Source organism: Coregonus clupeaformis, chromosome 3 (genome assembly GCF_020615455.1).
Source record: "Coregonus clupeaformis isolate EN_2021a chromosome 3, ASM2061545v1, whole genome shotgun sequence".
Classification (NCBI taxonomy): Eukaryota; Metazoa; Chordata; class Actinopteri; order Salmoniformes; family Salmonidae; genus Coregonus; species Coregonus clupeaformis.
Window position 1 is genome coordinate 3,676,329 of NC_059194.1, and position 27,331 is coordinate 3,703,659.

The 27,331-nt window shown below is 50.3% G+C and overlaps 1 protein-coding gene across 1 annotated transcript in view; it reads left to right on the forward strand.

Moving 5' to 3' along the window:
• Positions 1 to 141: 141 nt before the first annotated feature.
• Positions 142 to 27,331, forward strand: part of LOC121538001 (acidic repeat-containing protein-like) — a 43,354-nt gene continuing 16,164 nt past the window's right edge. The window contains exons 1-6 of the mRNA XM_045206438.1: positions 142 to 227; positions 1,383 to 1,432; positions 2,070 to 2,133; positions 2,219 to 2,298; positions 2,707 to 3,147; positions 4,202 to 4,269. Coding sequence (XP_045062373.1) covers positions 142 to 227; positions 1,383 to 1,432; positions 2,070 to 2,133; positions 2,219 to 2,298; positions 2,707 to 3,147; positions 4,202 to 4,269 — 789 coding nt within the window. The remainder of the gene's footprint in view (positions 228 to 1,382; positions 1,433 to 2,069; positions 2,134 to 2,218; positions 2,299 to 2,706; positions 3,148 to 4,201; positions 4,270 to 27,331) is intronic.

Genomic DNA, 27,331 nt, shown 5'->3' on the forward strand with positions numbered 1-27,331 from the left:
TTTACCTACGACTGCTCTCATTTTGTTCACCTGGAAGATTCCTTTACACCTGGTCCAGAGCTGTATGTGCATTGGCCAACTCATGGTGCCATGACATGATAGCTATGCATTGAAATACTGTAGTTTAATCAATGAATCTCCATGCTCTTCTTGTCTGTAGTTCTTGTGGAGCAGGCTACACCCAAAGCTGCTTCTCGGAAACACTGCGTTGCTGCTAAGAAAGTCCGGTAAAGTAGTGATTCACCTAGCTAGTGCTGGAACAATTACTGTGTAACGAACGGTTATGGATGAAGACCGTCATGAAAATAAAATAACCGTCATAACAGTTAAAAACATAAACAGCTGACTGAAGACTGAAGATGGGACGGCATTTGTGCGGTTGAGTCCGTTTCAAAGATGGTGGATAAATTAAGATAGTTCATTCAGGCCGTTTACCATTGAAAAAAGTGGTCAGTTCCGGTCTGCTTAAGGGGGTGGTTATCCCATAGACACCAATGCAATAGCAGCTGGGTCTGGTCTGCTTAGTTAATTGAATGTAATGTAACCAGAAAAAATGAGGGAGTGGGGTGTCTCACTTTTTTGCGCTTTGCTGAAACATTGCCTAGGCAATGCCAACCACAATGCAGCAGCAGCACACATATAAATATAATGAATAGAACAGACTTGGAACCTCTAACCCTGGCTATTTGACTGGTAAACTCATGCGTACACTCGCAATGGCTGCCTGGTATTGTGATGCAATTTCCATGGTAATGTAGAATTTTCATTCAAATGATGTTAACTGATTTTGCTCAGGCAATGGAATGTTTTTTTTTTTGTAATGTCAGCTGAGTTGAATCAACAAATATTTTACTTTCTGCTTTGTTCCTATGGGTACACTCGCAATGGCCGCCAGTCCACACATTATGCCATCATTGACTTGAATGGGGACACCCGTTCTATTAATTCAAATTCTATGGCAGCACATGCAGTCAGGAGCGGAGGAGAGTAGAAAATGTCCCCAAAATGTTTACGGTTATTATGGTGAACGCTGTCATTTGGCTGGCCAATTACAGTCATCCAAAATGCCATGACTGTCACAGCCCAACTTCCAGCCTACATAGCCTTGTAGTCTTAGGGTTCTATTCAATCTGTATCACTGAAGCATTACAGATTGCGCAATAGAAATGTAAATGTAATGTCCAATTGAGCCGACATATGCAGCGTTTACTGTGAATGCAGTACTCACTAACCTGGGAACGTTGCCTTTAAATTTAAATCACGCTGTAATGCTGAACTTCAGCGATACTGCTTGAATAGTGCCCTTAATCCCATTTGCTCTGTCTAGTCATTCAATTGGACAAAATATGTTGATGTTAATTCTCTGATTCTCTCCCCTCTAGTGAACCAGTCCTTGTATTAAGCTCAGACAGTGATGACAGCTTTGAAAACTGTAAGTACCATACTGGTGTCTTCTGCATTGGGGAAGTAATGTTTTGATCATTACCACGTCATATTCTGAAACCCAATGAGGCTTCAGAATTCTTTATTGAAACAATGTTGTATGTCATTTCGAATGGGTGTTTGTCATGTCTAATTTGGTGTGTCATTTCTAAGTCAAAGAACAGTATTGTTTCTGACTGTCCAGGGCCCGGTTTCCTAAATGGATCTTAAGGCTAAATTCATTGTTAGAATCTTCGTAGGAGCATTGTTAAATCTCAGAGCTTTTCCCCAAAACCATCGTTACTATAGTTGTACTTGAAAATGCTCATTATTTACTGACTGCGCTCAACCACTCGTAGAACAGCAAAATGCGTCGTTTGATGTTGAAATCAATAGCCACACGTGATATCTCAGACAGCACAGCACTGGCCTGATTTTGACGAAACTCTGGTGAATGATGCGTCTTGTCATAGAGATCCGGCATTTACAAAATGTACAAAATTACACCTGATTGACCCAAGGCGGGAGCTATAGTAATTAACGGACATTTGTGAGTAACAGCAGAGGAAGAGGTATAACTGCGGCTGCATCATTCGTGGGGATGACATGTTTACTGTTCCCTTGTCTCTCCTCTGGTGCCCCTGAAGTCCTGAGCCATATGAAAACTCCCAAGCCTAAGCCCAAGGAAGCAGTGCATGGCAGTGAAGACAGGTACAGTGGTTCCAACCTCTCTTACCATGACTATGGTCCCTATCGTGTGTTAAATACTCAGGTTTATCTCCTGTTTTGTCCTCAGCCTCAGAAACTTCATTGTCCACAGCTTTTCCTCTGATGATGACTTTGTTGTCGAGAAGAAAAAAACACCTACCTCCAAAGGTAACATTGAGTGCATCCCTAATGGCAACCTATTCCCTATGTAGTGCACTACTTTTGACCAGGGCGCATAGGGCTCTATTCAAAAGTAGTGGACTACATAGGGAATAGGGTGCCATTTGATACTCAGACATTGACTGTCATCATACATGCTTGTAATTAACTGAAATCTGTTTCTAAGAAGTTCTTTCTGCTCGATTTCAGTTCAGCACTGTGATGACTTTTCTTTGCATAGCCAGAATTGAAGTAATACCCAGGAAGCCTTGGTTAAAATGATATATTGTCACGGCTAAGGGGAGTTGTTAGGCTGAAAGCATTACCTACTCAACAGTCACTGTCTGTTTTGTTTAACTCATGGATATATTATGATTCAGTCCCAACAAAAAGACACAGTTTGTCTGTCTTCTTCAGGTGCGTTTAAGACCCCTAAGCTGTTATCCTCCCAGCCCCCAGTCAGAAGACCCCTGTCCCAGTGTGACTCCCCAGTTTTCCTCAGCGACAGTGAAGAAGATGATGGTATCGTGATGAAGAGCACATGGAGGACGCGCCACCCTGTGCGCAAGCCGCCGTCGTCACGGACGCACAAGGTCAAAGTTCCACAAAGTAACCAGGAGGACAACATCTTCTTTCCCTTGTCCTCCCCTCCTCCTCTGCCCTCCCTCTCTCCAAGCTCTCTTCCTCTCCCCTCTTCCTCCTTCACACCTTCCCCGGCCCCCCTTCCACAGCGGGCCCACTCAGCCGTGTCGAAGCTGGAGGACTCAGCCAGCTCAGAGGAGGAGTTCCTCAGCTTACTGGACAGAATTAAGAAAAACCACAAGGCTGGCAACACCCCAACACCTAAACATAACACAGGTAACACCCCAACACCTAAACACAACACAGGTAACACAGGTAACATCCCAACACCTAAACATAACACAGGCAACACCCCAACACAAAGAGGTAACACCTCAACACATAAACACAACACAGGCAACACCCCAACACAACACAGGTAACACCCCGACACCTAAACATAACACAGGCAACAGAGGGAACATCCCAACACCTAAACATAACACAGGTAACATCCCAACACCTAAACATAACACAGGCAACACCCCAACACCTAAACATAACACAGGCAACACCCCAACACCTAAACATAACACAGGCAACACCCCAACACCTAAACATAACACAGGCAACACCCCAACACCTAAACATAACACAGGTAACATCCCAACACCTAAACATAACACAGGCAACATCCCCAACACCTAAACATAACACAGGCAACACCCCAACACCTAAACATAACACAGGCAACACCCCAACACCTAAACATAACACAGGCAACATCCCAACACCTAAACATAACACAGGCAACACCTAAACAACACAGGCACACCTAGAACATAACACGGGCAACACCCCAACACCTAAACATAACACGGGCAACACCCCAACACCTAAACATAACACAGGCAACATCCCAACACCTAAACATAACACAGGCAACATCCCAACACCTAAACATAACACAGGCAACACCTAAACATAACACAGGCAACACCCCAACACCTAAACATAACACAGGCAACACCCCAACACCTAAACATAACACAGGCAACACCTAAACATAACACAGGCAACACCCCAACAGTTAAACATAACACAGGTAACACCCCAACACCTAAACATAACACAGGTAACACCCCAACACCCAAACATAACACAGGTAACACCCCAACACAACACAGGTAACACCCCAACACCTAAACATAACACAGGTAACTAATATATTTCTGTTCAGACAGTTTCCACCCACAAGGCTTCTGCCAGCTGTGGTCTTTAATTGGTACTTTTCCTTTTTTGTTTCTATATCATGTAATCTCATTGGCTGCTTCCTCGTGTGTGAATCCAGGGCCCAATCAGAAGCCCCTTCTGTCAGCTCCACGGCCCAAAGCCTCGAAAGAGGCGGGCCCTCGGCTGGTAGGGAGAACACCATTGGCTCTGAAGACCGCGGTGCGGCCGCTCGTCACTAAACCCACAGTGTCCCAGACGGAAACCAGACTCCAGACCAGCAGCCTTTCCTCCTCCAGGTAATATTGAACAGGGCCTAGGGCAGGGTGTAGATCAATACTCTACTGAACAGGGCCTAGGGCAGGGTGTAGATCAATACTCTACTGAACAGGGCCTAGGGCAGGGTGTAGATCAATACTCTACTGAACAGGGCCTAGGGCAGGGTGTAGATCAATACTCTACTGAACAGGGCCTAGGGCAGGGTGTAGATCAATACTCTACTGAACAGGGCCTAGGGCAGGGTGTAGATCAATACTCTACTGAACAGGGCCTAGGGCAGGGTGTAGATCAATACTCTACTGAACAGGGCCTAGGGCAGGGTGTAGATCAATACTCTACTGAACAGGGCCTAGGGCAGGGTGTAGATCAATACTCTACTGAACAGGGCCTAGGGCAGGGTGTAGATCAATACTCTACTGAACAGGGCCTAGGGCAGGGTGTAGATCAATACTCTACTGAACAGGGCCTAGGGCAGGGTGTAGATCAATACTCTACTGAACAGGGCCTAGGGCATGATGTAGATCAATACTCTACTGAACAGGGCCTAGGGCAGGGTGTAGATCAATACTCTACTGAACAGGGCCTAGGGCAGGGTGTAGATCAATACTCTACTGAACAGGGCCTAGGGCAGGGATGTAGATCAATACTCTACTGAACAGGGCCTAGGGCAGGGTGTAGATCAATACTCTAACTGAACAGGGCCTAGGGCATGATGTAGATCAATACTCTACTGAACAGGGCCTAGGGCAGGATGTAGATCAATACTCTACTGAACAGGGCCTAGGGCAGGGTGTAGATCAATACTCTACTGAACAGGGCCTAGGGCAGGGTGTAGATCAATACTCTACTGAACAGGGCCTAGGGCAGGGTGTAGATCAATACTCTACTGAACAGGGCCTAGGGCAGGGTGTAGATCAATACTCCATTGAACAGGGCCTAGGGCATGATGTAGATCAATACTCTACTGAACAGGGCCTAGGGCAGGGTGTAGATCAATACTCTACTGAACAGGGCCTAGGGCAGGGTGTAGATCAATACTCTACTGAACAGGTCCTAGGGCAGGATGTAGATCAATACTCTACTGAACAGGGCCTAGGGCAGGGTATAGATCAATACTTAATTGAACAGGGCCTAGGGCATGATGTAGATCAATACTCTACTGAACAGGGCCTAGGGCAGGATGTAGATCAATACTCTACTGAGCAGGGCCTAGGGCATGATGTAGATCAATACTATACTGAACAGGGCCTAGAGCAGGGTGTAGATCAATACTCTACTGAACAGGGCCTAGGGCAGGATGTAGATCAATACTCTACTGAACAGGGCCTAGGGCAGGGTGTAGATCAATATTCCATTGAACAGGGCCTAGGGCAGGGTGTAGATCAATACTCTACTGATCAGGGCCTAGGGCAGGGTGTAGATCAATACTCTACTGAACAGGGCCTAGGGCAGGGTGTAGATCAATTACTGAACAGGGCCTAGGGCAGGATGTAGATCAATACTCTACTGAACAGGGCCTAGGACAGGGTGTAGATCAATACTCTACTGAACAGGGCCTAGGGCAGGGTGTAGATCAATACTCTACTGAACAGGGCCTAGGGCAGGATGTAGATCAATATTCAATTGAACAGGGCCTAGGGCGGGGTGTAGATCAATACTCTACTGAACAGGGCCTAGGGCAGGATGTAGATCAATATTCAATTGAACAGGGCCTAGGGCGGGGTGTAGATCAATACTCCATTGAACAGGGCCTAGGGCATGATGTAGATCAATACTCTACTGAACAGGGCCTAGGGCAGGATGTAGATCAATACTCTACTGAACAGGTCCTAGGGCAGGGTGTAGATCAATACTCCATTGAACAGGGCCTAGGGCAGGGTATAGATCAATACTCTACTGAACAGGGCCTAGGGCAGGGTGTAGATCAATAGGCTGTGTTTCTGTCCTCAGTGTGTCAGCAGTGTGTTAGACTCCAGGCTGTGTTTCTCTCCTCAGAGTGTCAGCAGTGTGTTAGACTCCAGGCTGTGTTTCTCTCCTCAGAGTGTCACCAGTGTGTTAGACTCCAGACTGTGTTTCTCTCCTCAGTGTGTCAGCAGTGTGTTAGACTCCAGGCTGTGTTTCTCTCCTCAGATTGTCACCAGTGTGTATGACTCCAGGCTGTGTTTCTCTCCTCAGAGTGTCAGCAGTGTGTTAGACTCCAGGCTGTGTTTCTCTCCTCAGAGTGTCAGCAGCAGTGTGTTAGACTCCAGGCTGTGTTTCTCTCCTCAGTGTGTCAGCAGCAGTGTGTTAGACTCCAGGCTGTGTTTCTCTCCTCAGTGTGTCAGCAGCAGTGTGTTAGACTCCAGGCTGTGTTTCTCTCCTCAGAGTGTCACCAGTGTGTTAGACTCCAGGCTGTGTTTCTCTCCTCAGAGTGTCAGCAGTAGTGTGTTAGACTCCAGGCTGTGTTTCTCTCCTCAGAGTGTCAGCAGTGTGTTAGACTCCAGGCTGTGTTTCTCTCCTCAGAGTGTCAGCAGCAGTGTGTTAGACTCCAGGCTGTGTTTCTCTCCTCAGAGTGTCAGCAGCAGTGTGTTAGACTCCAGGCTGTGTTTCTCTCCTCAGAGTGTCAGCAGCAGTGTGTTAGACTCCAGGCTGTGTTTCTCTCCTCAGAGTGTCAGCAGTGTGTTAGACTCCAGGCTGTGTTTCTCTCCTCAGAGTGTCACCAGTGTGTATGACTCCAGGCTGTGTTTCTCTCCTCAGAGTGTCACGCAGTGTGTTAGACTCCAGGCTGTGTTTCTCTCCTCAGAGTGTCAGCAGCAGTGTGTTAGACTCCAGACTGTGTTTCTCTCCTCAGAGTGTCAGCAGCAGTGTGTTAGACTCCAGGCTGTGTTTCTCTCCTCAGAGTGTCAGCAGCAGTGTGTTAGACTCCAGGCTGTGTTTCTCTCCTCAGTGTGTCAGCAGCAGTGTGTTAGACTCCAGGCTGTGTTTCTCTCCTCAGTGTGTCAGCAGCAGTGTGTTAGACTCCAGGCTGTGTTTCTCTCCTCAGAGTGTCAGCAGCAGTGTGTTAGACTCCAGGCTGTGTTTCTCTCCTCAGAGTGTCAGCAGCAGTGTGTTAGACTCCAGGCTGTGTTTCTCTCCTCAGAGTGTCAGCAGCAGTGTGTTAGACTCCAGGCTGTGTTTCTCTCCTCAGAGTGTCAGCAGTGTGTTAGACTCCAGGCTGTGTTTCTCTCCTCAGAGTGTCAGCAGTGTGTTAGACTCCAGGCTGTGTTTCTCTCCTCAGAGTGTCAGCAGCAGTGTGTTAGACTCCAGGCTGTGTTTCTCTCCTCAGAGTGTCAGCAGTGTGTTAGACTCCAGGCTGTGTTTCTCTCCTCAGAGTGTGCAGCAGTGTGTTAGACTCCAGGCTGTGTTTCTCTCCTCAGAGTGTCAGCAGTGTGTATGACTCCAGGCTGTGTTTCTCTCCTCAGAGTGTCAGCAGTGTGTTAGACTCCAGGCTGTGTTTCTCTCCTCAGAGTGTCAGCAGCAGTGTGTTAGACTCCAGGCTGTGTTTCTCTCCTCAGTGTGTCAGCAGCAGTGTGTTAGACTCCAGGCTGTGTTTCTCTCCTCAGAGTGTCAGCAGTGTGTTAGACTCCAGGCTGTGTTTCTCTCCTCAGAGTGTCACCAGTGTGTTAGACTCCAGACTGTGTTTCTCTCCTCAGTGTGTCAGCAGTGTGTTAGACTCCAGGCTGTGTTTCTCTCCTCAGATTGTCACCAGTGTGTATGACTCCAGGCTGTGTTTCTCTCCTCAGAGTGTCAGCAGTGTGTTAGACTCCAGGCTGTGTTTCTCTCCTCAGAGTGTCAGCAGCAGTGTGTTAGACTCCAGGCTGTGTTTCTCTCCTCAGTGTGTCAGCAGCAGTGTGTTAGACTCCAGGCTGTGTTTCTCTCCTCAGTGTGTCAGCAGCAGTGTGTTAGACTCCAGGCTGTGTTTCTCTCCTCAGAGTGTCACCAGTGTGTTAGACTCCAGGCTGTGTTTCTCTCCTCAGAGTGTCAGCAGCAGTGTGTTAGACTCCAGGCTGTGTTTCTCTCCTCAGAGTGTCAGCAGTGTGTTAGACTCCAGGCTGTGTTTCTCTCCTCAGAGTGTCAGCAGCAGTGTGTTAGACTCCAGGCTGTGTTTCTCTCCTCAGAGTGTCAGCAGCAGTGTGTTAGACTCCAGGCTGTGTTTCTCTCCTCAGAGTGTCAGCAGCAGTGTGTTAGACTCCAGGCTGTGTTTCTCTCCTCAGAGTGTCAGCAGTGTGTTAGACTCCAGGCTGTGTTTCTCTCCTCAGAGTGTCACCAGTGTGTTAGACTCCAGACTGTGTTTCTCTCCCCAGAGTGTCACCAGTGTGTTAGACTCCAGGCTGTGTTTCTCTCCTCAGAGTGTCAGCAGCAGTGTGTTAGACTCCAGACTGTGTTTCTCTCCTCAGAGTGTCAGCAGCAGTGTGTTAGACTCCAGGCTGTGTTTCTCTCCTCAGAGTGTCAGCAGCAGTGTGTTAGACTCCAGGCTGTGTTTCTCTCCTCAGTGTGTCAGCAGCAGTGTGTTAGACTCCAGGCTGTGTTTCTCTCCTCAGAGTGTCAGCAGCAGTGTGTTAGACTCCAGGCTGTGTTTCTCTCCTCAGAGTGTCAGCAGCAGTGTGTTAGACTCCAGGCTGTGTTTCTCTCCTCAGTGTGTCAGCAGCAGTGTGTTAGACTCCAGGCTGTGTTTCTCTCCTCAGAGTGTCAGCAGCAGTGTGTTAGACTCCAGGCTGTGTTTCTCTCCTCAGAGTGTCAGCAGTGTGTTAGACTCCAGGCTGTGTTTCTCTCCTCAGAGTGTCAGCAGTGTGTTAGACTCCAGGCTGTGTTTCTCTCCTCAGAGTGTCAGCAGCAGTGTGTTAGACTCCAGGCTGTGTTTCTCTCCTCAGAGTGTCAGCAGTGTGTTAGACTCCAGGCTGTGTTTCTCTCCTCAGAGTGTCAGCAGTGTGTTAGACTCCAGGCTGTGTTTCTCTCCTCAGATTGTCAGCAGTGTGTTAGACTCCAGGCTGTGTTTCTCTCCTCAGAGTGTCAGCAGTGTGTTAGACTCCAGGCTGTGTTTCTCTCCTCAGAGTGTCAGCAGCAGTGTGTTAGACTCCAGGCTGTGTTTCTCTCCTCAGTGTGTCAGCAGCAGTGTGTTAGACTCCAGGCTGTGTTTCTCTCCTCAGTGTGTCAGCAGCAGTGTGTTAGACTCCAGGCTGTGTTTCTCTCCTCAGAGTGTCACAGTGTGTTAGACTCCAGGCTGTGTTTCTCTCCTCAGAGTGTCAGCAGTAGTGTGTTAGACTCCAGGCTGTGTTTCTCTCCTCAGAGTGTCAGCAGTGTGTTAGACTCCAGGCTGTGTTTCTCTCCTCAGAGTGTCAGCAGCAGTGTGTTAGACTCCAGGCTGTGTTTCTCTCCTCAGAGTGTCAGCAGCAGTGTGTTAGACTCCAGGCTGTGTTTCTCTCCTCAGAGTGTCAGCAGCAGTGTGTTAGACTCCAGGCTGTGTTTCTCTCCTCAGAGTGTCAGCAGCAGTGTGTTAGACTCCAGGCTGTGTTTCTCTCCTCAGAGTGTCAGCAGCAGTGTGTGAGACTCCAGGCTGTGTTTCTCTCCTCAGAGTGTCAGCAGCAGTGTGTTAGACTCCAGGCTGTGTTTCTCTCCTCAGAGTGTCACCAGTGTGTTAGACTCCAGACTGTGTTTCTCTCCCCAGAGTGTCACCAGTGTGTTAGACTCCAGGCTGTGTTTCTCTCCTCAGAGTGTCAGCAGCAGTGTGTTAGACTCCAGACTGTGTTTCTCTCCTCAGAGTGTCACCAGTGTGTTAGACTCCAGGCTGTGTTTCTCTCCTCAGAGTGTCAGCAGCAGTGTGTTAGACTCCAGGCTGTGTTTCTCTCCTCAGAGTGTCAGCAGCAGTGTGTTAGACTCCAGGCTGTGTTTCTCTCCTCAGTGTGTCAGCAGCAGTGTGTTAGACTCCAGGCTGTGTTTCTCTCCTCAGTGTGTCAGCAGCAGTGTGTTAGACTCCAGGCTGTGTTTCTCTCCTCAGAGTGTCACCAGTGTGTTAGACTCCAGGCTGTGTTTCTCTCCTCAGTGTGTCAGCAGTGTGTTAGACTCCAGGCTGTGTTTCTCTCCTCAGAGTGTCAGCAGTGTGTTAGACTCCAGGCTGTGTTTCTCTCCTCAGTGTGTCAGCAGCAGTGTGTTAGACTCCAGGCTGTGTTTCTCTCCTCAGTGTGTCAGCAGCAGTGTGTTAGACTCCAGGCTGTGTTTCTCTCCTCAGAGTGTCAGCAGCAGTGTGTTAGACTCCAGGCTGTGTTTCTCTCCTCAGAGTGTCAGCAGTGTGTTAGACTCCAGGCTGTGTTTCTCTCCTCAGAGTGTGCAGCAGTGTGTTAGACTCCAGGCTGTGTTTCTCTCCTCAGAGTGTCAGCAGTGTGTTAGACTCCAGGCTGTGTTTCTCTCCTCAGAGTGTCAGCAGCAGTGTGTTAGACTCCAGGCTGTGTTTCTCTCCTCAGAGTGTCAGCAGCAGTGTGTTAGACTCCAGGCTGTGTTTCTCTCCTCAGAGTGTCAGCAGTGTGTTAGACTCCAGGCTGTGTTTCTCTCCTCAGTGTGTCAGCAGCAGTGTGTTAGACTCCAGGCTGTGTTTCTCTCCTCAGAGTGTCAGCAGCAGTGTGTTAGACTCCAGGCTGTGTTTCTCTCCTCAGTGTGTCAGCAGTGTGTTAGACTCCAGGCTGTGTTTCTCTCCTCAGTGTGTCAGCAGTGTGTTAGACTCCAGGCTGTGTTTCTCCTCAGTGTGTCAGCAGTGTGTTAGACTCCAGACTGTGTTTCCTCCTCAGTGTGTCAGCAGCAGTGTGTTAGACTCCAGGCTGTGTTTCTCTCCTCAGTGTGTCAGCAGTGTGTTAGACTCCAGGCTGTGTTTCTCTCCTCAGAGTGTCAGCAGCAGTGTGTTAGACTCCAGGCTGTGTTTCTCTCCTCAGAGTGTCAGCAGCAGTGTGTTAGACTCCAGGCTGTGTTTCTCTCCTCAGAGTGTCAGCAGCAGTGTGTTAGACTCCAGGCTGTGTTTCTCTCCTCAGAGTGTCAGCAGCAGTGTGTTAGACTCCAGGCTGTGTTTCTCTCCTCAGAGTGTCACCAGTGTGTTAGACTCCAGGCTGTGTTTCTCTCCTCAGAGTGTCAGCACAGTGTGTTAGACTCCAGGCTGTGTTTCTCTCCTCAGAGTGTCAGCAGCAGTGTGTTAGACTCCAGGCTGTGTTTCTCTCCTCAGAGTGTCAGCAGCAGTGTGTTAGACTCCAGGCTGTGTTTCTCTCCTCAGAGTGTCAGCAGCAGTGTGTTAGACTCCAGGCTGTGTTTCTCTCCTCAGTGTGTCAGCAGCAGTGTGTTAGACTCCAGGCTGTTTCTCTCCTCAGTGTGTCAGCAGCAGTGTGTTAGACTCCAGGCTGTGTTTCTCTCCTCAGTGTGTCAGCAGCAGTGTGTTAGACTCCAGGCTGTGTTTCTCTCCTCAGTGTGTCAGCAGCAGTGTGTTAGACTCCAGGCTGTGTTTCTCTCCTCAGAGTGTCAGCAGTGTGTTAGACTCCAGGCTGTGTTTCTCTCCTCAGAGTGTCAGCAGTGTGTTAGACTCCAGGCTGTGTTTCTCTCCTCAGAGTGTCAGCAGTGTGTTAGACTCCAGGCTGTGTTTCTCTCCTCAGAGTGTCAGCAGTGTGTTAGACTCCAGGCTGTGTTTCTCTCCTCAGAGTGTCAGCAGTGTGTTAGACTCAGACTGTGTTTCTCTCCTCAGAGTGTCAGCAGTGTGTTAGACTCCAGGCTGTGTTTCTCTCCTCAGATTGTCACCAGTGTGTATGACTCCAGGCTGTGTTTCTCTCCTCAGAGTGTCAAGCAGTGTGTTAGACTCCAGGCTGTGTTTCTCTCCTCAGAGTGTAGCAGCAGTGTGTTAGACTCCAGGCTGTGTTTCTCTCCTCAGTGTGTCAGCAGCAGTGTGTTAGACTCCAGGCTGTGTTTCTCTCCTCAGTGTGTCAGCAGCAGTGTGTTAGACTCCAGGCTGTGTTTCTCTCCTCAGAGTGTCACCAGTGTGTTAGACTCCAGGCTGTGTTTCTCTCCTCAGAGTGTCAGCAGTGTGTTAGACTCCAGGCTGTGTTTCTCTCCTCAGAGTGTCAGCAGTGTGTTAGACTCCAGGCTGTGTTTCTCTCCTCAGAGTGTCAGCAGCAGTGTGTTAGACTCCAGGCTGTGTTTCTCTCCTCAGAGTGTCAGCAGCAGTGTGTTAGACTCCAGGCTGTGTTTCTCTCCTCAGAGTGTCAGCAGCAGTGTGTTAGACTCCAGGCTGTGTTTCTCTCCTCAGAGTGTCAGCAGCAGTGTGTTAGACTCCAGGCTGTGTTTCTCTCCTCAGAGTGTCAGCAGCAGTGTGTTAGACTCCAGGCTGTGTTTCTCTCCTCAGAGTGTCGCAGCAGTGTGTTAGACTCCAGGCTGTGTTTCTCTCCTCAGAGTGTCACCAGTGTGTTAGACTCCAGGCTGTGTTTCTCTCCTCAGAGTGTCAGCAGCAGTGTGTTAGACTCCAGGCTGTGTTTCTCTCCTCAGAGTGTCAGCAGCAGTGTGTTAGACTCCAGACTGTGTTTCTCTCCTCAGAGTGTCACCAGTGTGTTAGACTCCAGGCTGTGTTTCTCTCCTCAGAGTGTCAGCAGCAGTGTGTTAGACTCCAGGCTGTGTTTCTCTCCTCAGAGTGTCAGCAGCAGTGTGTTAGACTCCAGGCTGTGTTTCTCTCCTCAGTGTGTCAGCAGCAGTGTGTTAGACTCCAGGCTGTGTTTCTCTCCTAAGTGTGTCAGCAGCAGTGTGTTAGACTCCAGGCTGTGTTTCTCTCCTCAGAGTGTCACCAGTGTGTTAGACTCCAGGCTGTGTTTCTCTCCTCAGTGTGTCAGCAGTGTGTTAGACTCCAGGCTGTGTTTCTCTCCTCAGAGTGTCACCAGTGTGTTAGACTCCAGGCTGTGTTTCTCTCCTCAGTGTGTCAGCAGCAGTGTGTTAGACTCCAGGCTGTGTTTCTCTCCTCAGTGTGTCAGCAGCAGTGTGTTAGACTCCAGGCTGTGTTTCTCTCCTCAGAGTGTCAGCAGCAGTGTGTTAGACTCCAGGCTGTGTTTCTCTCCTCAGAGTGTCAGCAGTGTGTTAGACTCCAGGCTGTGTTTCTCTCCTCAGAGTGTCAGCAGTGTGTTAGACTCCAGGCTGTGTTTCTCTCCTCAGAGTGTCAGCAGTGTGTTAGACTCCAGGCTGTGTTTCTCTCCTCAGAGTGTCAGCAGCAGTGTGTTAGACTCCAGGCTGTGTTTCTCTCCTCAGAGTGTCAGCAGCAGTGTGTTAGACTCCAGGCTGTGTTTCTCTCCTCAGAGTGTAGCAGCAGTGTGTTAGACTCCAGGCTGTGTTTCTCTCCTCAGAGTGTCAGCAGCAGTGTGTTAGACTCCAGGCTGTGTTTCTCTCCTCAGAGTGTCAGCAGCAGTGTGTTAGACTCCAGGCTGTGTTCTCTCTCCTCAGTGTGTCAGCAGTGTGTTAGACTCCAGGCTGTGTTTCTCTCCTCAGTGTGTCAGCAGTGTGTTAGACTCCAGGCTGTGTTTCTCTCCTCAGTGTGTCAGCAGTGTGTTAGACTCCAGGCTGTGTTTCTCTCCTCAGTGTGTCAGCAGCAGTGTGTTAGACTCCAGGCTGTGTTTCTCTCCTCAGTGTGTCAGCAGTGTGTTAGACTCCAGGCTGTGTTTCTCTCCTCAGAGTGTCAGCAGCAGTGTGTTAGACTCCAGGCTGTGTTTCTCTCCTCAGAGTGTCAGCAGCAGTGTGTTAGACTCCAGGCTGTGTTTCTCTCCTCAGTGTGTCAGCAGCAGTGTGTTAGACTCCAGGCTGTGTTTCTCTCCTCAGTGTGTCAGCAGCAGTGTGTTAGACTCCAGGCTGTGTTTCTCTCCTCAGAGTGTCAGCAGCAGTGTGTTAGACTCCAGGCTGTGTTTCTCTCCTCAGAGTGTCAGCAGTGTGTTAGACTCCAGGCTGTGTTTCTCTCCTCAGTGTGTCAGCAGCAGTGTGTTAGACTCCAGGCTGTGTTTCTCTCCTCAGTGTGTCAGTAGTGTGTTTAGACTCCAGGCTGTGTTTCTCTCCTCAGAGTGTCAGCAGCAGTGTGTTAGACTCCAGGCTGTGTTTCTCTCCTCAGTGTGTGCAGCAGCAGTGTGTTAGACTCCAGGCTGTGTTTCTCTCCTCAGTGTGTAGCAGTAGTGTGTTAGACTCCAGGCTGTGTTTCTCTCCTCAGAGTGTCAGCAGTGTGTTAGACTCCAGGCTGTGTTTCTCTCCTCAGAGTGTCAGCAGCAGTGTGTTAGACTCCAGGCTGTGTTTCTCTCCTCAGAGTGTCAGCAGTAGTGTGTTAGACTCCAGGCTGTGTTTCTCTCCTCAGAGTGTCAGCAGCAGTGTGTTAGACTCCAGGCTGTGTTTCTCTCCTCAGAGTGTCAGCAGCAGTGTGTTAGACTCCAGGCTGTGTTTCTCTCCTCAGAGTGTCAGCAGTGTGTTAGACTCCAGGCTGTGTTTCTCTCCTCAGTGTGTCAGCAGTGTGTTAGACTCCAGACTGTGTTTCTCTCCTCAGAGTGTCAGCAGTGTGTTAGACTCCAGGCTGTGTTTCTCTCCTCAGTGTGTCAGCAGTGTGTTAGACTCAGACTGTGTTTCTGTCCTCAGTGTGTCAGCAGTGTGTTAGACTCCAGGCTGTGTTTCTCTCCTCAGAGTGTCACCAGTGTGTTAGACTCCAGGCTGTGTTTCTCTCCTCAGAGTGTCAGCAGCAGTGTGTTAGACTCCAGGCTGTGTTTCTCTCCTCAGAGTGTCAGCAGTGTGTTAGACTCCAGGCTGTGTTTCTCTCCTCAGAGTGTCAGCAGCAGTGTGTTAGACTCCAGGCTGTGTTTCTCTCCTCAGAGTGTCAGCAGCAGTGTGTTAGACTCCAGGCTGTGTTTCTCTCCTCAGTGTGTCAGCAGCAGTGTGTTAGACTCCAGGCTGTGTTTCTCTCCTCAGTGTGTCAGCAGCAGTGTGTTAGACTCCAGGCTGTGTTTCTCTCCTCAGAGTGTCACGCAGTGTGTTAGACTCCAGGCTGTGTTTCTCTCCTCAGTGTGTCAGCAGTGTGTTAGACTCCAGGCTGTGTTTCTCTCCCAGAGTGTCACCAGTGTGTTAGACTCCAGGCTGTGTTTCTCTCCTCAGAGTGTCAGCAGCAGTGTGTTAGACTCCAGGCTGTGTTTCTCTCCTCAGAGTGTCACCAGTGTGTTAGACTCCAGGCTGTGTTTCTCTCCTCAGAGTGTCAGCAGCAGTGTGTTAGACTCCAGGCTGTGTTTCTCTCCTCAGAGTGTCAGCAGCAGTGTGTTAGACTCCAGGCTGTGTTTCTCTCCTCAGAGTGTCAGCAGCAGTGTGTTAGACTCCAGGCTGTGTTTCTCTCCTCAGTGTGTCAGCAGCAGTGTGTTAGACTCCAGGCTGTTTCTCTCCTCAGTGTGTCAGCAGCAGTGTGTTAGACTCCAGGCTGTGTTTCTCTCCTCAGTGTGTCAGCAGCAGTGTGTTAGACTCCAGGCTGTGTTTCTCTCCTCAGTGTGTCAGCAGCAGTGTGTTAGACTCCAGGCTGTGTTTCTCTCCTCAGAGTGTCAGCAGCAGTGTGTTAGACTCCAGGCTGTGTTTCTCTCCTCAGAGTGTCAGCAGTGTGTTAGACTCCAGGCTGTGTTTCTCTCCTCAGAGTGTCAGCAGTGTGTTAGACTCCAGGCTGTGTTTCTCTCCTCAGAGTGTCAGCAGCAGTGTGTTAGACTCCAGGCTGTGTTTCTCTCCTCAGAGTGTCAGCAGTGTGTTAGACTCCAGACTGTGTTTCTCTCCTCAGTGTGTCAGCAGTGTGTTAGACTCCAGGCTGTGTTTCTCTCCTCAGATTGTCACCAGTGTGTATGACTCCAGGCTGTGTTTCTCTCCTCAGAGTGTGCAGCAGTGTGTTAGACTCCAGGCTGTGTTTCTCTCCTCAGAGTGTCAGCAGCAGTGTGTTAGACTCCAGGCTGTGTTTCTCTCCTCAGTGTGTGCAGCAGTGTGTTAGACTCCAGGCTGTGTTTCTCTCCTCAGTGTGTCAGCAGCATGTGTGTTAGACTCCAGGCTGTGTTTCTCTCCTCAGAGTGTCAGCAGTGTGTTAGACTCCAGGCTGTGTTTCTCTCCTCAGAGTGTCAGCAGCAGTGTGTTAGACTCCAGGCTGTGTTTCTCTCCTCAGAGTGTCAGCAGTGTGTTAGACTCCAGGCTGTGTTTCTCTCCTCAGAGTGTCAGCAGCAGTGTGTTAGACTCCAGGCTGTGTTTCTCTCCTCAGAGTGTCAGCAGCAGTGTGTTAGACTCCAGGCTGTGTTTCTCTCCTCAGAGTGTCAGGCAGCAGTGTGTTAGACTCCAGGCTGTGTTTCTCTCCTCAGAGTGTCAGCAGCAGTGTGTGAGACTCCAGGCTGTGTTTCTCTCCTCAGAGTGTCAGCAGCAGTGTGTGAGACTCCAGGCTGTGTTTCTCTCCTCAGAGTGTCAGCAGCAGTGTGTTAGACTCCAGGCTGTGTTTCTCTCCTCAGAGTGTCACCAGTGTGTTAGACTCCAGACTGTGTTTCTCTCCCCAGAGTGTCACGCAGTGTGTTAGACTCCAGGCTGTGTTTCTCTCCTCAGAGTGTCAGCAGCAGTGTGTTAGACTCCAGACTGTGTTTCTCTCCTCAGAGTGTCACCAGTGTGTTAGACTCCAGGCTGTGTTTCTCTCCTCAGAGTGTCAGCAGCAGTGTGTTAGACTCCAGGCTGTGTTTCTCTCCTCAGAGTGTCAGCAGCAGTGTGTTAGACTCCAGGCTGTGTTTCTCTCCTCAGTGTGTCAGCAGTGTGTTAGACTCCAGGCTGTGTTTCTCTCCTAAGTGTGTCAGCAGCAGTGTGTTAGACTCCAGGCTGTGTTTCTCTCCTCAGAGTGTCACCAGTGTGTTAGACTCCAGGCTGTGTTTCTCTCCTCAGTGTGTCAGCAGTGTGTTAGACTCCAGGCTGTGTTTCTCTCCTCAGAGTGTCACGCAGTGTGTTAGACTCCAGGCTGTGTTTCTCTCCTCAGTGTGTCAGCAGCAGTGTGTTAGACTCCAGGCTGTGTTTCTCTCCTCAGTGTGTCGCAGCAGTGTGTTAGACTCCAGGCTGTGTTTCTCTCCTCAGAGTGTCAGCAGCAGTGTGTTAGACTCCAGGCTGTGTTTCTCTCCTCAGAGTGTCAGCAGTGTGTTAGACTCCAGGCTGTGTTTCTCTCCTCAGAGTGTCAGCAGTGTGTTAGACTCCAGGCTGTGTTTCTCTCCTCAGAGTGTCAGCAGTGTGTTAGACTCCAGGCTGTGTTTCTCTCCTCAGAGTGTCAGCAGCAGTGTGTTAGACTCCAGGCTGTGTTTCTCTCCTCAGAGTGTCAGCAGCAGTGTGTTAGACTCCAGGCTGTGTTTCTCTCCTCAGAGTGTCAGCAGTGTGTTAGACTCCAGGCTGTGTTTCTCTCCTCAGTGTGTCAGCAGCAGTGTGTTAGACTCCAGGCTGTGTTTCTCTCCTCAGAGTGTCAGCAGCAGTGTGTTAGACTCCAGGCTGTGTTTCTCTCCTCAGTGTGTCAGCAGTGTGTTAGACTCCAGGCTGTGTTTCTCTCCTCAGTGTGTCAGCAGTGTGTTAGACTCCAGGCTGTGTTTCTCTCCTCAGTGTGTCAGCAGTGTGTTAGACTCAGACTGTGTTTCCCTCCTCAGTGTGTCAGCAGCAGTGTGTTAGACTCCAGGCTGTGTTTCTCTCCTCAGTGTGTCAGCAGTGTGTTAGACTCCAGGCTGTGTTTCTCTCCTCAGAGTGTCAGCAGCAGTGTGTTAGACTCCAGGCTGTGTTTCTCTCCTCAGAGTGTCAGCAGCAGTGTGTTAGACTCCAGGCTGTGTTTCTCTCCTCAGAGTGTCAGCAGCAGTGTGTTAGACTCCAGGCTGTGTTTCTCTCCTCAGTGTGTCAGCAGCAGTGTGTTAGACTCCAGGCTGTGTTTCTCTCCTCAGTGTGTCAGCAGCAGTGTGTTAGACTCCAGGCTGTGTTTCTCTCCTCAGTGTGTCAGCAGCAGTGTGTTAGACTCCAGGCTGTGTTTCTCTCCTCAGAGTGTCAGCAGTGTGTTAGACTCCAGGCTGTGTTTCTCTCCTCAGTGTGTCAGCAGCAGTGTGTTAGACTCCAGGCTGTGTTTCTCTCCTCAGTGTGTCAGTAGTGTGTTAGACTCCAGGCTGTGTTTCTCTCCTCAGAGTGTCAGTAGCAGTGTGTTAGACTCCAGGCTGTGTTTCTCTCCTCAGTGTGTCAGCAGCAGCAGTGTGTTAGACTCCAGGCTGTGTTTCTCTCCTCAGTGTGTCAGTAGTGTGTTAGACTCCAGGCTGTGTTTCTCTCCTCAGAGTGTCAGCAGTGTGTTAGACTCCAGGCTGTGTTTCTCTCCTCAGAGTGTCAGCAGCAGTGTGTTAGACTCCAGGCTGTGTTTCTCTCCTCAGAGTGTCAGCAGTAGTGTGTTAGACTCCAGGCTGTGTTTCTCTCCTCAGAGTGTCAGCAGCAGTGTGTTAGACTCCAGGCTGTGTTTCTCTCCTCAGAGTGTCAGCAGCAGTGTGTTAGACTCCAGGCTGTGTTTCTCTCCTCAGTGTGTCAGCAGTGTGTTAGACTCCAGGCTGTGTTTCTCTCCTCAGTGTGTCAGCAGTGTGTTAGACTCCAGGCTGTGTTTCTCTCCTCAGAGTGTCAGCAGTGTGTTAGACTCCAGGCTGTGTTTCTCTCCTCAGTGTGTCAGCAGTGTGTTAGACTCCAGACTGTGTTTCTGTCCTCAGTGTGTCAGCAGTGTGTTAGACTCCAGGCTGTGTTTCTCTCCTCAGAGTGTCACGCAGCGTGTTAGACTCCAGGCTGTGTTTCTCTCCTCAGAGTGTCAGCAGCAGTGTGTTAGACTCCAGGCTGTGTTTCTCTCCTCAGAGTGTCAGCAGTGTGTTAGACTCCAGGCTGTGTTTCTCTCCTCAGAGTGTCAGCAGCAGTGTGTTAGACTCCAGGCTGTGTTTCTCTCCTCAGTGTCAGCAGCAGTGTGTTAGACTCCAGGCTGTGTTTCTCTCCTCAGTGTGTCAGCAGCAGTGTGTTAGACTCCAGGCTGTGTTTCTCTCCTCAGTGTGTCAGCAGCAGTGTGTTAGACTCCAGGCTGTGTTTCTCTCCTCAGAGTGTCACCAGTGTGTTAGACTCCAGGCTGTGTTTCTCTCCTCAGTGTGTCAGCAGTGTGTTAGACTCCAGGCTGTGTTTCTCTCCTCAGAGTGTCACCAGTGTGTTAGACTCCAGGCTGTGTTTCTCTCCTCAGAGTGTCAGCAGCAGTGTGTTAGACTCCAGGCTGTGTTTCTCTCCTCAGAGTGTCAGCAGCAGTGTGTTAGACTCCAGGCTGTGTTTCTCTCCTCAGTGTGTCAGCAGCAGTGTGTTAGACTCCAGGCTGTGTTTCTCTCCTCAGTGTGTCAGCAGCAGTGTGTTAGACTCCAGGCTGTGTTTCTCTCCTCAGTGTGTCAGCAGCAGTGTGTTAGACTCCAGGCTGTGTTTCTCTCCTCAGAGTGTCAGCAGTGTGTTAGACTCCAGGCTGTGTTTCTCTCCTCAGTGTGTCAGCAGCAGTGTGTTAGACTCCAGGCTGTGTTTCTCTCCTCAGAGTGTCAGCAGTAGTGTGTTAGACTCCAGGCTGTGTTTCTCTCCTCAGAGTGTCAGCAGCAGTGTGTTAGACTCCAGGCTGTGTTTCTCTCCTCAGTGTGTCAGCAGCAGTGTGTTAGACTCCAGGCTGTGTTTCTCTCCTCAGAGTGTCACCAGTGTGTTAGACTCCAGGCTGTGTTTCTCTCCTCAGTGTGTCAGCAGTGTGTTAGACTCCAGGCTGTGTTTCTCTCCTCAGAGTGTCACCAGTGTGTTAGACTCCAGGCTGTGTTTCTCTCCTCAGAGTGTCAGCAGCAGTGTGTTAGACTCCAGGCTGTGTTTCTCTCCTCAGTGTGTCAGCAGTGTGTTAGACTCCAGGCTGTGTTTCTCTCCTCAGTGTGTCAGCAGTGTGTTAGACTCCAGGCTGTGTTTCTCTCCTCAGAGTGTGCAGCAGTGTGTTAGACTCCAGGCTGTGTTTCTCTCCTCAGTGTGTCAGCAGTGTGTTAGACTCCAGACTGTGTTTCTGTCCTCAGTGTGTCAGCAGTGTGTTAGACTCCAGGCTGTGTTTCTCTCCTCAGAGTGTCACCAGTGTGTTAGACTCCAGGCTGTGTTTCTCTCCTCAGAGTGTCAGCAGCAGTGTGTTAGACTCCAGGCTGTGTTTCTCTCCTCAGAGTGTCAGCAGTGTGTTAGACTCCAGGCTGTGTTTCTCTCCTCAGAGTGTCAGCAGCAGTGTGTTAGACTCCAGGCTGTGTTTCTCTCCTCAGAGTGTCAGCAGCAGTGTGTTAGACTCCAGGCTGTGTTTCTCTCCTCAGTGTGTCAGCAGCAGTGTGTTAGACTCCAGGCTGTGTTTCTCTCCTCAGTGTGTCAGCAGCAGTGTGTTAGACTCCAGGCTGTGTTTCTCTCCTCAGAGTGTCACCAGTGTGTTAGACTCCAGGCTGTGTTTCTCTCCTCAGTGTGTCAGCAGTGTGTTAGACTCCAGGCTGTGTTTCTCTCCTCAGAGTGTCACCAGTGTGTTAGACTCCAGGCTGTGTTTCTCTCCTCAGTGTGTCAGCAGCAGTGTGTTAGACTCCAGGCTGTGTTTCTCTCCTCAGAGTGTCAGCAGCAGTGTGTTAGACTCCAGGCTGTGTTTCTCTCCTCAGAGTGTCAGCAGTGTGTTAGACTCCAGGCTGTGTTTCTCTCCTCAGAGTGTCAGCAGTGTGTTAGACTCCAGGCTGTGTTTCTCTCCTCAGAGTGTCAGCAGCAGTGTGTTAGACTCCAGGCTGTGTTTCTCTCCTCAGAGTGTCAGCAGTGTGTTAGACTCCAGGCTGTGTTTCTCTCCTCAGAGTGTCAGCAGCAGTGTGTTAGACTCCAGGCTGTGTTTCTCTCCTCAGAGTGTCAGCAGCAGTGTGTTAGACTCCAGGCTGTGTTTCTCTCCTCAGAGTGTCAGCAGCAGTGTGTTAGACTCCAGGCTGTGTTTCTCTCCTCAGAGTGTCAGCAGCAGTGTGTTAGACTCCAGGCTGTGTTTCTCTCCTCAGAGTGTCAGCAGCAGTGTGTTAGACTCCAGGCTGTGTTTCTCTCCTCAGTGTGTCAGCAGCAGTGTGTTAGACTCCAGGCTGTGTTTCTCTCCTCAGTGTGTCAGCAGCAGTGTGTTAGACTCCAGGCTGTGTTTCTCTCCTCAGTGTGTCAGCAGCAGTGTGTTAGACTCCAGGCTGTGTTTCTCTCCTCAGTGTGTCAGCAGCAGTGTGTTAGACTCCAGGCTGTGTTTCTCTCCTCAGAGTGTCAGCAGTGTGTTAGACTCCAGGCTGTGTTTCTCTCCTCAGAGTGTCAGCAGTGTGTTAGACTCCAGGCTGTGTTTCTCTCCTCAGAGTGTCAGCAGCAGTGTGTTAGACTCCAGGCTGTGTTTCTCTCCTCAGAGTGTCAGCAGCAGTGTGTTAGACTCCAGGCTGTGTTTCTCTCCTCAGTGTGTCAGCAGCAGTGTGTTAGACTCCAGGCTGTGTTTCTCTCCTCAGTGTGTCAGCAGCAGTGTGTTAGACTCCAGGCTGTGTTTCTCTCCTCAGAGTGTCACCAGTGTGTTAGACTCCAGGCTGTGTTTCTCTCCTCAGTGTGTCAGCAGTGTGTTAGACTCCAGGCTGTGTTTCTCTCCTCAGAGTGTCACCAGTGTGTTAGACTCCAGGCTGTGTTTCTCTCCTCAGAGTGTCAGCAGCAGTGTGTTAGACTCCAGGCTGTGTTTCTCTCCTCAGAGTGTCGCAGCAGTGTGTTAGACTCCAGGCTGTGTTTCTCTCCTCAGTGTGTCAGCAGCAGTGTGTTAGACTCCAGGCTGTGTTTCTCTCCTCAGTGTGTCAGCAGCAGTGTGTTAGACTCCAGGCTGTGTTTCTCTCCTCAGTGTGTCAGCAGCAGTGTGTTAGACTCCAGGCTGTGTTTCTCTCCTCAGAGTGTCAGCAGTGTGTTAGACTCCAGGCTGTGTTTCTCTCCTCAGTGTGTCAGCAGCAGTGTGTTAGACTCCAGGCTGTGTTTCTCTCCTCAGAGTGTCAGCAGTAGTGTGTTAGACTCCAGGCTGTGTTTCTCTCCTCAGAGTGTCAGCAGCAGTGTGTTAGACTCCAGGCTGTGTTTCTCTCCTCAGTGTGTCAGCAGCAGTGTGTTAGACTCCAGGCTGTGTTTCTCTCCTCAGTGTGTCAGCAGTGTGTTAGACTCCAGGCTGTGTTTCTCTCCTCAGTGTGTCAGCAGTGTGTTAGACTCCAGACTGTGTTTCTCTCCTCAGAGTGTCAGCAGTGTGTTAGACTCCAGGCTGTGTTTCTCTCCTCAGTGTGTCAGCAGTGTGTTAGACTCCAGGCTGTGTTTCTGTCCTCAGTGTGTCAGCAGTGTGTTAGACTCCAGGCTGTGTTTCTCTCCTCAGAGTGTCACCAGTGTGTTAGACTCCAGGCTGTGTTTCTCTCCTCAGAGTGTCAGCAGCAGTGTGTTAGACTCCAGGCTGTGTTTCTCTCCTCAGAGTGTCAGCAGTGTGTTAGACTCCAGGCTGTGTTTCTCTCCTCAGAGTGTCAGCAGCAGTGTGTTAGACTCCAGGCTGTGTTTCTCTCCTCAGAGTGTCAGCAGCAGTGTGTTAGACTCCAGGCTGTGTTTCTCTCCTCAGTGTGTCAGCAGCAGTGTGTTAGACTCCAGGCTGTGTTTCTCTCCTCAGTGTGTCAGCAGCAGTGTGTTAGACTCCAGGCTGTGTTTCTCTCCTCAGAGTGTCACCAGTGTGTTAGACTCCAGGCTGTGTTTCTCTCCTCAGTGTGTCAGCAGTGTGTTAGACTCCAGGCTGTGTTTCTCTCCTCAGAGTGTCACCAGTGTGTTAGACTCCAGGCTGTGTTTCTCTCCTCAGTGTGTCAGCAGCAGTGTGTTAGACTCCAGGCTGTGTTTCTCTCCTCAGAGTGTCAGCAGCAGTGTGTTAGACTCCAGGCTGTGTTTCTCTCCTCAGAGTGTCAGCAGTGTGTTAGACTCCAGGCTGTGTTTCTCTCCTCAGAGTGTCAGCAGTGTGTTAGACTCCAGGCTGTGTTTCTCTCCTCAGAGTGTCAGCAGCAGTGTGTTAGACTCCAGGCTGTGTTTCTCTCCTCAGAGTGTCAGCAGTGTGTTAGACTCCAGGCTGTGTTTCTCTCCTCAGAGTGTCAGCAGCAGTGTGTTAGACTCCAGGCTGTGTTTCTCTCCTCAGAGTGTCAGCAGCAGTGTGTTAGACTCCAGGCTGTGTTTCTCTCCTCAGAGTGTCAGCAGCAGTGTGTTAGACTCCAGGCTGTGTTTCTCTCCTCAGAGTGTCAGCAGCAGTGTGTTAGACTCCAGGCTGTGTTTCTCTCCTCAGAGTGTCAGCAGCAGTGTGTTAGACTCCAGGCTGTGTTTCTCTCCTCAGTGTGTCAGCAGCAGTGTGTTAGACTCCAGGCTGTGTTTCTCTCCTCAGTGTGTCAGCAGCAGTGTGTTAGACTCCAGGCTGTGTTTCTCTCCTCAGTGTGTCAGCAGCAGTGTGTTAGACTCCAGGCTGTGTTTCTCTCCTCAGTGTGTCAGCAGCAGTGTGTTAGACTCCAGGCTGTGTTTCTCTCCTCAGAGTGTCAGCAGTGTGTTAGACTCCAGGCTGTGTTTCTCTCCTCAGAGTGTCAGCAGTGTGTTAGACTCCAGGCTGTGTTTCTCTCCTCAGAGTGTCAGCAGCAGTGTGTTAGACTCCAGGCTGTGTTTCTCTCCTCAGAGTGTCAGCAGCAGTGTGTTAGACTCCAGGCTGTGTTTCTCTCCTCAGAGTGTCAGCAGTGTGTTAGACTCCAGGCTGTGTTTCTCTCCTCAGTGTGTCAGCAGCAGTGTGTTAGACTCCAGGCTGTGTTTCTCTCCTCAGAGTGTCAGCAGCAGTGTGTTAGACTCCAGGCTGTGTTTCTCTCCTCAGTGTGTCAGCAGTGTGTTAGACTCCAGGCTGTGTTTCTCTCCTCAGTGTGTCAGCAGTGTGTTAGACTCCAGGCTGTGTTTCTCTCCTCAGTGTGTCAGCAGTGTGTTAGACTCCAGACTGTGTTTCCCTCCTCAGTGTGTCAGCAGCAGTGTGTTAGACTCCAGGCTGTGTTTCTCTCCTCAGTGTGTCAGCAGTGTGTTAGACTCCAGGCTGTGTTTCTCTCCTCAGAGTGTCAGCAGCAGTGTGTTAGACTCCAGGCTGTGTTTCTCTCCTCAGAGTGTCAGCAGCAGTGTGTTAGACTCCAGGCTGTGTTTCTCTCCTCAGAGTGTCAGCAGCAGTGTGTTAGACTCCAGGCTGTGTTTCTCTCCTCAGTGTGTCAGCAGCAGTGTGTTAGACTCCAGGCTGTGTTTCTCTCCTCAGAGTGTCACCAGTGTGTTAGACTCCAGGCTGTGTTTCTCTCCTCAGAGTGTCAGCAGCAGTGTGTTAGACTCCAGGCTGTGTTTCTCTCCTCAGAGTGTCAGCAGTGTGTTAGACTCCAGGCTGTGTTTCTCTCCTCAGAGTGTCAGCAGCAGTGTGTTAGACTCCAGGCTGTGTTTCTCTCCTCAGAGTGTCAGCAGCAGTGTGTTAGACTCCAGGCTGTGTTTCTCTCCTCAGAGTGTCAGCAGCAGTGTGTTAGACTCCAGGCTGTGTTTCTCTCCTCAGTGTGTCAGCAGCAGTGTGTTAGACTCCAGGCTGTGTTTCTCTCCTCAGTGTGTCAGCAGCAGTGTGTTAGACTCCAGGCTGTGTTTCTCTCCTCAGAGTGTCACCAGTGTGTTAGACTCCAGGCTGTGTTTCTCTCCTCAGTGTGTCAGCAGTGTGTTAGACTCCAGGCTGTGTTTCTCTCCTCAGAGTGTCACCAGTGTGTTAGACTCCAGGCTGTGTTTCTCTCCTCAGTGTGTCAGCAGCAGTGTGTTAGACTCCAGGCTGTGTTTCTCTCCTCAGAGTGTCAGCAGCAGTGTGTTAGACTCCAGGCTGTGTTTCTCTCCTCAGAGTGTCAGCAGTGTGTTAGACTCCAGGCTGTGTTTCTCTCCTCAGAGTGTCAGCAGTGTGTTAGACTCCAGGCTGTGTTTCTCTCCTCAGAGTGTCAGCAGCAGTGTGTTAGACTCCAGGCTGTGTTTCTCTCCTCAGAGTGTCAGCAGTGTGTTAGACTCCAGGCTGTGTTTCTCTCCTCAGAGTGTCAGCAGCAGTGTGTTAGACTCCAGGCTGTGTTTCTCTCCTCAGAGTGTCAGCAGCAGTGTGTTAGACTCCAGGCTGTGTTTCTCTCCTCAGAGTGTCAGCAGCAGTGTGTTAGACTCCAGGCTGTGTTTCTCTCCTCAGAGTGTCAGCAGCAGTGTGTTAGACTCCAGGCTGTGTTTCTCTCCTCAGAGTGTCAGCAGCAGTGTGTTAGACTCCAGGCTGTGTTTCTCTCCTCAGTGTGTCAGCAGCAGTGTGTTAGACTCCAGGCTGTGTTTCTCTCCTCAGTGTGTCAGCAGCAGTGTGTTAGACTCCAGGCTGTGTTTCTCTCCTCAGTGTGTCAGCAGCAGTGTGTTAGACTCCAGGCTGTGTTTCTCTCCTCAGTGTGTCAGCAGCAGTGTGTTAGACTCCAGGCTGTGTTTCTCTCCTCAGAGTGTCAGCAGTGTGTTAGACTCCAGGCTGTGTTTCTCTCCTCAGAGTGTCAGCAGTGTGTTAGACTCCAGGCTGTGTTTCTCTCCTCAGAGTGTCAGCAGCAGTGTGTTAGACTCCAGGCTGTGTTTCTCTCCTCAGAGTGTCAGCAGCAGTGTGTTAGACTCCAGGCTGTGTTTCTCTCCTCAGAGTGTCAGCAGTGTGTTAGACTCCAGGCTGTGTTTCTCTCCTCAGTGTGTCAGCAGCAGTGTGTTAGACTCCAGGCTGTGTTTCTCTCCTCAGAGTGTCAGCAGCAGTGTGTTAGACTCCAGGCTGTGTTTCTCTCCTCAGTGTGTCAGCAGTAGTGTGTTAGACTCCAGGCTGTGTTTCTCTCCTCAGAGTGTCAGCAGCAGTGTGTTAGACTCCAGGCTGTGTTTCTCTCCTCAGAGTGTCAGCAGCAGTGTGTTAGACTCCAGGCTGTGTTTCTCTCCTCAGTGTGTCAGCAGTGTGTTAGACTCCAGGCTGTGTTTCTCTCCTCAGTGTGTCAGCAGTGTGTTAGACTCCAGACTGTGTTTCTCTCCTCAGAGTGTCAGCAGTGTGTTAGACTCCAGGCTGTGTTTCTCTCCTCAGTGTGTCAGCAGTGTGTTAGACTCCAGACTGTGTTTCTGTCCTCAGTGTGTCAGCAGTGTGTTAGACTCCAGGCTGTGTTTCTCTCCTCAGAGTGTCACCAGTGTGTTAGACTCCAGGCTGTGTTTCTCTCCTCAGAGTGTCAGCAGTAGTGTGTTAGACTCCAGGCTGTGTTTCTCTCCTCAGAGTGTCAGCAGTGTGTTAGACTCCAGGCTGTGTTTCTCTCCTCAGAGTGTCAGCAGCAGTGTGTTAGACTCCAGGCTGTGTTTCTCTCCTCAGAGTGTCAGCAGCAGTGTGTTAGACTCCAGGCTGTGTTTCTCTCCTCAGAGTGTCAGCAGCAGTGTGTTAGACTCCAGGCTGTGTTTCTCTCCTCAGAGTGTCTGCAGTGTGTTAGACTCCAGGCTGTGTTTCTCTCCTCAGAGTGTCACCAGTGTGTTAGACTCCAGACTGTGTTTCTCTCCCCAGAGTGTCACCAGTGTGTTAGACTCCAGGCTGTGTTTCTCTCCTCAGAGTGTCAGCAGCAGTGTGTTAGACTCCAGACTGTGTTTCTCTCCTCAGAGTGTCACCAGTGTATTAGACTCCAGGCTGTGTTTCTCTCCTCAGAGTGTCAGCAGCAGTGTGTTAGACTCCAGGCTGTGTTTCTCTCCTCAGTGTGTCAGCAGCAGTGTGTTAGACTCCAGGCTGTGTTTCTCTCCTCAGTGTGTCAGCAGCAGTGTGTTAGACTCCAGGCTGTGTTTCTCTCCTCAGAGTGTCACCAGTGTGTTAGACTCCAGGCTGTGTTTCTCTCCT